This window comes from Curcuma longa, chromosome 18 (genome assembly GCF_044706935.1).
Source record: "Curcuma longa cultivar G26 ecotype Majalengka, Jawa Barat chromosome 18, ITB_CL_G26_1.1, whole genome shotgun sequence".
Lineage (NCBI taxonomy): Eukaryota > Viridiplantae > Streptophyta > Magnoliopsida > Zingiberales > Zingiberaceae > Curcuma > Curcuma longa.
This window is the reverse complement of record NC_133878.1, coordinates 1,064,129-1,074,553: the sequence shown is the minus strand read 5'-3', so window position 1 is coordinate 1,074,553 and position 10,425 is coordinate 1,064,129. Positions and strand designations below refer to the sequence as shown.

Sequence of the window (10,425 nt, the reverse complement as noted above, 5' to 3'; positions counted from 1 at the left end):
CGTCTATTCACCCCCTTCTAGTTAGTCCAATCCAATCTTACAAAAAGGACAGAGATAGGTAATCTTAATTTTCTTCTTCAAATATAGAAACTTATTTTAAAAATATACATTATCTATTTTAAAACCTTTCATATCCTAATTTCTACCTACAATATTAATAGAATTTTATAATTTCTTCTGCATATATTATCTTCTCTAAAAAAAATAAAAATATTTTTATAATTTTATATATTTAATCTTCATTCTTTTTTTTTCCTTTCAAATAAAATAACACATATTATATAAATAAATCTTCCCTACTTTCTAAATAAAAAATATAAATATTTTATTTCCTTTTTATTTTTCCTTTCTTCCTCTCTCATTTCCTTCCATCTTTTCTCATCCATCCAAACAGAGCGTCAAAGACTGAGCTTAGACACAAAGATTGATCCATCTTCACCCAGAGTGACTCGTTCTTCGATCGAATCCCATGAGATTCGAAGATTTTTTCTCCTTCTAGTTTTACTCATCGACTATACTGTAATAAATTTAATAAAATTTATTTATGTTCGTCTAAATGAAATTAAAAAAAAATATTTTATTTAATATTTTACTCATCATTTCATTTTGATGAACAAAAATTGATAAATCGTTATAAATAAATTTATTTATTAAACTGTATAAAATTTAATTTTAATTTTTAATTTTAAATATTTTAATTAATAAATTTGTATAATTCGAAATTATATAGTTTTCTAAATGGTTGTCTTTGATTTTTTTATTAAAAAGACATCTCATCTTGGGCGGTTGACCCTATCATATATTAGGGTGATCGACTCGGGCGATCGACCTCTAACCCTGTATAATTATTTAATTATCTTTCAAAATTATTTTTATTATTATCTTCATCTAAATTTTAAACTGATTTAAGAAAATATATAATAAAATAAGAATTGTTCTGGTTGAAGAAAAAAAAAGACTATGGTTGTTATTGATTTGTTGTAAAATAATAAAAGGAATGGAAGGAGGTGGAATGCTACTCTTGAGAAGAGGTTAGAGAAAAGAAGAATAAAGCATTTTAGCTTTTGGGAAACAAGAAAAAGAAGAAAGAATAAGAAGAACAACGTCCGTGGAGGCATATACGTAGGATGATAGGAGTGAGACTGCGTGAAAAAGAATTAAAAAAATGAAAAAAAATAAGGTAGTATTTGGTTTAGTCTTTTTTTTTTTTCATTTTCATTTTTTTTATTTTTTAAAAATTATTATTTACTTTGTGTTTTTCAATCTCATTATCTGAAAAATGAGAAATCATTTTCTAATGAAATAGTTTTATCATTTTCTATGGAGAATGAAAACTGCGACTGACAAATAGAAAATGCGAAAACACGACTACAATAACGCCACACGCTTCACTACAACAAAAATGACTTTTCGCAGCGCGCAAATATGCTATCCGCAGCGCACATCGCACGCTGCACAGTTGCAAGCTGTTAAAAGTCATTAGGCATCCGCAGCGCACAATGCACGCCGCGGATGATCACATCTGCAGCGCACAATGCGCGCTGCGGATGTGAGCTTCCGCAGCGCGCAATGCGCGCCGCGGATGTGATCATCCGCGGCGTGCATTTCGCGCTACGGATGCGAGCTTCCACAGCGCGCAATGTACGCTGCGGATGTGATCAATCGCAGTGCGCAATATGCGCTGTGAATAAAATAAAATAATTAAACCATTTAAATCACAATTATAAATTCAAAACTCAAATAATTAATAACATAAATACCACACACAAATACCATATAAAATTACACATTTATAATCCAACAATTATATATAACATTCACATCTGTTTTGATAAGCTTACAAGACTTTGTTATCTTGAACATAAAGAAAAACAGAAAATACATGAGGTTATGTGTATATATATGTGCTGATACTTAGCACATATATACTTGTTGACTGGAAGAGCTTTCTTGCTGATGAATCTATCCTTGTTGATGAATCTCTACGAAAATACAGAGTCTCTGCGAAGGAACATCTTGCTGATGAATCTATCCTTGTTGACTGGAAGAGCTTTCTTCTTCCCCTTGCTCGTCTTGGGTATCTGTGATCAGGGTAAAGTTGTAATACGTCGGTCCACATCTCCCTAACATTTTCGAGGACCATGTTGCAGTGGCGATCAAATGCTCTAACTTGACCAAGTAGTTTCTTGTTGTTCCTGCAATTAACTTGAAGACCTCATCAGCAAACATTTCGTAATTTAGATGTAGTGGATGCAAGCAAGCATGTGAGACTAAACAAATGCATGTAGTATCCTATAGAATTTTATGGCTCATATTGTTGCCGAAGCATCTTCTGAATGCCTACACTAGCAACTTTTTGTCATCAATCAATGGTACATTCAGAATATTTGAATGAGTTTACTGGACAGAACTATTTAAATCACAGATGCAGCTTGTGACATATCTCCCATTACACAAGTATGAGAATATTCATTTTTTGATCCACTTGGTCCTCAAAGTAAATATTTATTTAACCTGTTCCAGCAAACTAAAAAAAGGCACTTTTTGTGGGTATAATGCAAGTATTCAGAAGGAAAACAAACAAATAGTATAAATATTTAATTGTATATATAACAACTTATCTTGGAGATTTCATGGGTGAATGACAAAGAAGCTCAACAGATAGAAAGTTAGCAGGAGGATGGAACTGCCAAATTCAACAACTGGAATACTTCTTAATCTATACTTTGATAGCAACAGCATGACAATGAGCATGGAAATTGGTCTCTACAAGGGCACTGTGAAGATGGTTCATGGAAATTGGTAGCCACTGTAAGTAATTTGTTTATAGGGTTATTATGGAAAATTAAAATACACCAACAATCTATAATCATGAATGTAATTCAGGCAATGACCAGTGCTGCACATGATGTAGGATTCCAGAACTTTCTGCTTTTACAAACATAAAGACGATCAAAGCTTATGTGTTCGAAATCAGAGAAATTGAGATATAAATATGTTTTCTTATATCAAAATCATGAGATAAACATTGGCCCTAGCTGCAACAACACATTCATTTGATAGACCAGAGATTTACTTTCAACCAAGAGTTTGTTCATATCAAATAAGAGGTCACTTTTACCTTGACAAAGGAAGAATGACAGAGAACATTCATCATGAAGTATAAGTACAAGTTAATTCCTAAGTATATATTTAGTTAAATCACCTGTGCAGGCTGCATAGGTGAAGCCACGGGTAAGGTATTAACTGCATTCTTTGCAGAAAACACATCTGCAGGTTGCCCAGCAATAAGCAGACATAGTGATCGTAAAGGTGATCCGAATGCAAATTGATGCTGTGCCATCTTCTTCACTGTGTCAACATAAAACTGCAACCAAAATTATGAGATATATCAGATCTAAAGAAGAAATTTTTTCCCATTATAACATGAAACAAAAATAGATAATAAAAAATTAAATCAAAATCCAACTAAATGAGCCATCTTCTTCAGTGTTGCACACATAGAACTGCAAGAAAAATATGAGATCTATCAGAGCAAGTGAAGAAACAAGAATTTTCCGCATCATAAACATGAAAAAGAAACAAATATTATATGCATCCAAATCAAGATCAACTAAATAAGTTATGTAATTACAGAGAAAAGAAAAGTATACAAACCTTCTCGCCAAGCTGTGCAGCAAAAACAAGAGCAGGGCCCCATAATTGACCTTCTTGTGCATATTGGAGAGCCTGCTTCCTTTTACCAGAAACAAGAACGCTTTGCACCATAGCAGCAGTTGTCTGAAAGAAGTTGACAGAATAGAAACTATTACAGCGGTTCAGTGGACTATATGAAACTGTGAACAAAAACTTGGATAACTGAAGGTACCTGAAGTTGGCTTTTTGATGGAATATTATTCAAGCAATAAGCAGATGGGCCATACCCTCCAAAAGGAGCACCTTTTGTTTTTGATGAAACAAAAAGATTGCATACATCCATTTCTGGACCATTAACATCCTACAAGCAAGAGAATTATACTGAAGGTACAAGAGAAATGCTAAAACTTGAAGAATCCTGAGATCAAAATTAATGAGAAAGTAGGGTTCATCCTTAACAGCAAGTACTTTTCTGTTAGCCTTTCTTAAATATATAACCAAACAGCTTTACAGCAGAAACAAATGACAACTAATATTTAGAGCCAGTGAGTGGTATGCTCCTTAATGAAGACCGCTGCACTTGCCTATTAACCTATTAGCAACATCCTACTACACAATAACACAAGGGTATCTTAATATAGTATCATCGCATTCATGATTATAGATTGTTGGTGTATTTTAATTTTCCATAATAACCCTATAAACAAATTACTTACAGTGGCTACCAATTTCCATGAACCATCTTCTACTACAACATTTATTGATCTCTACAAGGGCACTGCAAATGCATTACCAAAACCTAATGCATTAGTATAATATTTGAGTGAAGCTCAATGAGACAATAGAATTAAAATATGTACTGCATCATTCTTTGACTCATAAGACTCAGTTTTATCTAAAAAAGGAAAACGGGGAGGAAAACAAAGTCGAATCCTTAACGAACCGAAAAAGGCTCGAGGTCGAGCAGAGTGAAACGCGTACCCATCTCGGCGGCGCAGCGTTAGGCTGGAAAACCTTGCCCAAACTCCAGAGGCGCGCCGCCACCGGCTGTGGGAAGATTAGAGGAGGAGGAGAAGTGACGAGCTTCCGTGCGCCGATCCGAGGGTTAAGGGCGGGATCGATCGGGTCAAGGTTAGGGTTTATTAAATCTGCAATTTCATTTTGCTCTCACAAGTTACCTTTTTGACATATTACCAAGTATTTTAAAAAAAATTAAAATTAAAATTTAAGAGTTTTTTTAAAAGAAATTAAAATTAATATTATTAATATTATAATTTATAAATTTTTTACAGCGGACATTGTACGCTGTCAATATAAATTTTTAACAGCGCACATTGTACGCTATTAAAAATACTTTTAACGGCGCACAATATGCGCTGTCAAAAATAATTTTAACGGCGTACAATGTGTGCTGTTAAAAGTATTTTTAACAGCGTATTATTGTTGCGCGCTGCGGTTGATAAAAATATGATATTATCCGCAGCGTATTTTATTGGGTGCGCCGTCAAAGCAACTATTAACGGCGCGCCTATGATGTGCGCTGCGGATGACGCGCTGCGGAAAGTCATTTTTGTTGTAGTGCATGTTCTATTATTAATAAAGACAAGGATTTTGGTTATTATGTTTACTTTATGTTTGTGTAAAATAACTAAGTATAATAATGTCCTTGAGTAGCTAGTTCCAATCTACATCATATCGATTGTTTTGAGTCGATAGTGAGGTGATGTAGAGAACATTGCTCTTAATTATTTCTAGTCAAGCATTAATATTCAAGGACGATATTAATGCATTGAGACTAGCATGTAGGTCAACTGGATGACTTGATCTCGCAAGTTATGGATATGGAAAATCAAGTTGACACATAGGTATATATTAGAGAATGTATACTAAATTGATCCGCTATGAGAAAGTTTCATGGATCGTTATATGAGTGTCATAAATTTTCTCATGTGATTATTGATATGAATAGTCCTTAGACCTGAAGTTACTAGGTTCCTACATAAGGAGTTATGTACTTTGGTGTCGTCAAACGTCACCCGTAATAGGGTGGACTATAAAGGCGATCACTGGGTAATTATGTGGAGGGATGTGAGCGATGTAGATAAGATATATCCTTCCAATATAATGGGAGTGATATTTTACGACCTCTTGATAGAGTAGGACCATGAAATGCATGGTCATGTTCAAATGAGTCAATATGATATATTGAGCTCATTTGCTTGAGTGAGTCTACTTGGGGATCAAGAAAACACAAAGATTGATAAGAGGATGATACAATCTATATCTCATTAATCAATCTAGATATCGAGGATAGAAGGACATTCTCATCCTCTTGATAGAGTAAGACCATGAAATGCATGATCATGCCCAAATGAATCAATATGAGATATTGAGCTCATTTGCTTGAGTGAGTCTACTTGGGAATCAAGAAACACAAAGATTGATAAGAGGATAAAAGATTGATAAGAAACACAAACATGGTCATACATTATCATAATCACGAAAGTTATGCCGCATCTCGACATTCTCGTCACTTGAGTAGTAATGATGCATTGCTAGATGTCACTCATTACTTATGTTTCTAAAATGGATTCTAAAGACATTGCCAACGTTATGAGAACCTATTGGGTCACACACAAATAATATTCTATTTTGGAGATGAGTTCATTTTAGTTTGACTAAAGGAACATTGGATGGCCAAGACTTAAGTTAGACTTAAGTTGGTTGAATTTGAGTTAGACTCAAATTAAATCAAGTTGATGAATTTGATTCATCATGCATGATCAATGTGGATTAATCATGCATTGAAGAAGATGAAGTTAAATTTATCATGCATGATTAATAAGGATTAATCATGCATTGATGAGGGAATACTGAAAGCCTAAAAACTTTTGGTATTCATGACTTGAGTATAAAAGAGTTTTTTTTCTCAAAACTCATGTTGGATGTTCATCTTCTTGTCCCTTCTTCTTCTTCACCGAACACATCATAAAGGGTTGCTAACACAACTAAATTTTTTCTCTACAAGTAAGTGTTCGTGTGGATGCGCATAGAGACATAGATACTTGAACGTGCAAGAGATCTGATAAACTTTGGACGAGCGAAATAAGCGAAGGGCACGCTCCAAAGATATACCCTATATTAGATAGGATTTTGTAAATCTAAACTTGTATGAGTTTTCTTTTGCATTGACCGCTCAAGGGATCGTTTTTTCGCTGCGATTTGTTATTTATTGCATAGGATTCCCTACATTCCTTTTCTCGTGCAAGCATGTCGACGCCACATCCCTCCTCGTGGGTCTTTTCCTTCACGCGCGACGCCACAACCCTCTCCTTCCTCCTCAGGTCTATCGACACCACTCATCCCTCCTCCTCACGATTTAGTTGGCGTCAAGGTTCCATCACATTCTCCTTTATAGGTTCCCAGACGACTCTGATTTTGTTGGATCTGGAGCAGAGGGACCTAGGTGTGACAACTCTCAAGTAAGGTTGTGCATAGGTTCTGTTTTTCTAATGAATTTCATCGTGAGTTGTTCATGGTTAGATGATTGCTAGGTTGGAGTTTTTAGATCTTGATACTTTTGCCGAGAGTTTCCATTGGGCAGAAGAGTTGCTGCCAACACAGTAAGGATCAAGTGAATTTTTTTGTATTAACTCAGAAGGTTATGAACTTGGAAATGTTGTGTTAGATGCTTTATGCTACACTTACATTCACTAATGGTAGTAATATTATCTCAATTATACAGTGATATAAGTATATTTAGAATACTAAGTAGGATCAACACATTAGTTGACATGATTAAAAATGAATAACATTTTTATTCTTAAAATGGTTGGGATCATGTTATTAACGACTCATTATTGAATTACTGTATCTAATCGGTGTTGAATTACTGTATCTAACCGGCGTCTCTTTATATTTGTTATTTTTGTTGTAAGTATAGATCCTCTTTATCTAACCAACTTCTATTTCTGTAACATTTGAAAACTATTTAGTGCTAAATTCTTATGCTATTTTTGACCAACATAAGTTTGGATTTAAGCTCCAATATCTAAAAATTCTTATGTTATTTTTTACATTGACAATTTTTTGAGAATACATTATGGGAGGGCATAATCCAGTATCGAAATGAAGAAGTATGAGTGATTCAAGGCTAATGTTGCCATATTTGTCGATATCATTTACGAAAAAGTGAAGCAAAATAAGTTATAAACATCTACCTTTACTAATACGGTTTGGGATGAGATCAACAAAGAATTATATCAAGCTATGAAAAAGAATTATATAAACATTTACCTTTAACATGCATTTATTTAAATTCTATGTTTCAATTTTGCTTAGTGAATTTGATACTAATTTTCACACAATTTGACCACTCCTATGGTGCAGTGGATTTCGTCAGGAAGATCTATTGTTATTTTTATTAGTTATGTCATAATCAACTCTTATGTGTCTTTTTTTACTTGTTAGACTTATGTGGCGTATTTGTCTAGATATATATAGCTTTTGAAAATATTAATTGAGAATTTGCCTTGTCCCATGTCTGTGAGCAAGCAAACAAGTGGATGTCGAAGTTCTATCTGATAAAGAAGAGTCTTTTGATGAAGAGGAAATATGTATGTGTTTATCTAATAAAGAAGAGTCTTCTGGTGACACGTACATAGAAAGCGTGACTTTGCAATAGAAGATATATACTATGTCATTTTGTGATGCTTGCAAAGGTTGTGTGATGTTGGTGGATAGTTTGTATAATTGATAAACATTTTATCCTATAGTGTGATACATGTAAAGAGTTTGGAGTCATGTAATGTTGTATTAGAAGGTCAGGTCTAACCTCCTTCTAATATGATTTTTTCTTTTTAAGAAATAAATATTCTTTTACTAAAAAAAATATTACCAACGGAGGTGAATGGTGGTAAGGTATTTTCTTATATTGTATATTAAAAAGTTAGATTTGACCCCCTTCTTATATGATTTTTCCTTTTCCATGAATAAGATGATTTTTTTATTTAAAAAATTATTTTATTTATAATTTTTTTATATTAACAAACTAAATATATTTTTTAATTTTCTTTTCTAGAAAATAAAAAATAGTATATCATATCATATACATTTTCTATTTTCTAAAAACTAAAATAGAAAATAGAAAAACAGAAATAAAAAATAAAAAAAATAGAAAATTTTTTTCCCTTAAGTTTTTTCCAAAATTTCTTAACTCATTTTAAATCGATTAAACCGATTAAATTTAATTAAACTTAATTCAATCATAATTTAATTAAATCCAAATCAATTCTAATTTAAACTAACATATTTTTTATGTTCGTACATACTTGATGAATTTTATTCAATTTCAATCACTTCTTCTGATGATTTGATTCAATTATTTATTTTATTAAATATTTTAATACTTTAATAAAATTTATATAGATAATAAATTTATAGCGTGATATCGTGTATGGATGTACATGCAATGCAATGAAAGTTATAACAATACACAGTAGCCAGGAATGTGGTGATTCAAAATATTATAAATATTGAACCACGTAAGAACTTGATTTTAGTCCTAGACTGCCTTACGTGACTCTATTTCTAGAGGCATTATAATAATTATAATTTTATAATAATTATAATATGAATATTATATGAATAAATTAAATTTGTATTATAACCATTACGATCATAACTGCTATAATATAAATAGTAAATGAACAAGATTGAATTGACATTTTAATAATTACGAAACCGTAACTATTAGAGCTTGAATATTTTTGACCTAAGTATGTATTATAACTAATACAATATACTCGACCAACTCATGATTTAACTAAGAGATTTTATAAAAAATAATAATATGAACAGTATTAGAGTATAAATTGAGTAATTATTTTGTAAAAAGGTGGAATACGTCATCCCAGCGGTCCCACACGGTCGGTTCTATGATCATTTATGAGGAGATAAATTGAAAAATTACAGTTGACCAGAGGAGGTAAATCGAGAAATTACAGTTGACCACGTAGAAGAGAACAAATTAAGTAATTGTGCATGGATGAATAGTGGAATCACATGTTCTTTTAATAAAAATTAAGATGAGATGTTTCTTCGATAATTTAAAAAAGATTTTTAAAAACTTTTATCCAAAAATTTAAGCATAAATAAATTTAAAAATATTATATATATTAATCTACGTGGCATTCAATGAGTTCATTAACTGATCCAATAGCTTAATTTTTCTTCGATTCTAAATTTTTAATAATTAGTTTACTTAGGTTTTCCAACTAAACCACTCCAATCTATTCAAGCAACAACATATTTAACTTACTCGCCCTAACAATCCGCTTGATCTAACTTAGTTCAACCGATTCGATAAAGGTAAACTAAATAAAGGTAAAATAAAAAAAATCGTATTTCTTTTAATAATTGAATAGATTTAATTAATGTATGAAACGGAAATATCCCTCTTAAATTATTCATCTAAATATTGGAATGAAAATTTTGTGGGAAATGGATAAGTTTGAATTTCATTTCATTCATATGTATCAAAGGCAATCTAAGAGGCTTTTGAGATTATGATGCTATGGTGTTATAGTTTTTCAATTTACCTTTTTATAGATGATCGTGGAGTCGATCATATAGGACTGTTAGGGTGGCAAATTACAGGAGATGGTGAAAAATGAAATGAGCTCCTTAAATAACAGAAGTTTAATTTCCATCTAGAAGATATTATATTTTGGAAGTTTGTAAAAATTATAATGTTAGAAAGTTTTTTAAGTTTTATTTATATTTTTGGAT

The 10,425-nt window shown here is 32.0% G+C and overlaps 1 protein-coding gene across 1 annotated transcript; it reads right to left on the bottom strand.

Annotated features, from left to right (window-relative positions):
* Window positions 1-1,790: 1,790 nt before the first annotated feature.
* Window positions 1,791-4,621, bottom strand: LOC141812316 (protein transport protein SEC16B homolog). Its single transcript, XM_074700359.1, has 6 exons — window positions 4,580-4,621; window positions 4,353-4,403; window positions 3,869-3,997; window positions 3,658-3,780; window positions 3,206-3,367; window positions 1,791-2,195 (listed from the first exon to the last, which is right to left on the bottom strand). Exons 1-6 carry the CDS (start codon window positions 4,619-4,621, stop codon window positions 2,166-2,168), a joined length of 537 nt encoding a protein of 178 aa, XP_074556460.1. The 3' UTR covers window positions 1,791-2,165.
* Window positions 4,622-10,425: the final 5,804 nt, after the last annotated feature.

Excerpts from the sequence above, each read along its gene's own strand:
- LOC141812316 (XM_074700359.1), bottom strand. The coding sequence starts at position 4,621 with ATGGGTACGCGTTTCACTCTGCTCGACCTCGAGCCTTTTTCG. Across the intron at positions 3,998-4,352 it reads CATGGAAATTGGTAGCCACT|GATGTTAATGGTCCAGAAAT; the intron begins GTAAGTAATTTG and ends TCTTGCTTGTAG. Across the intron at positions 3,368-3,657 it reads CTGCACAGCTTGGCGAGAAG|TTTTATGTTGACACAGTGAA; the intron begins GTTTGTATACTT and ends TTTTGGTTGCAG.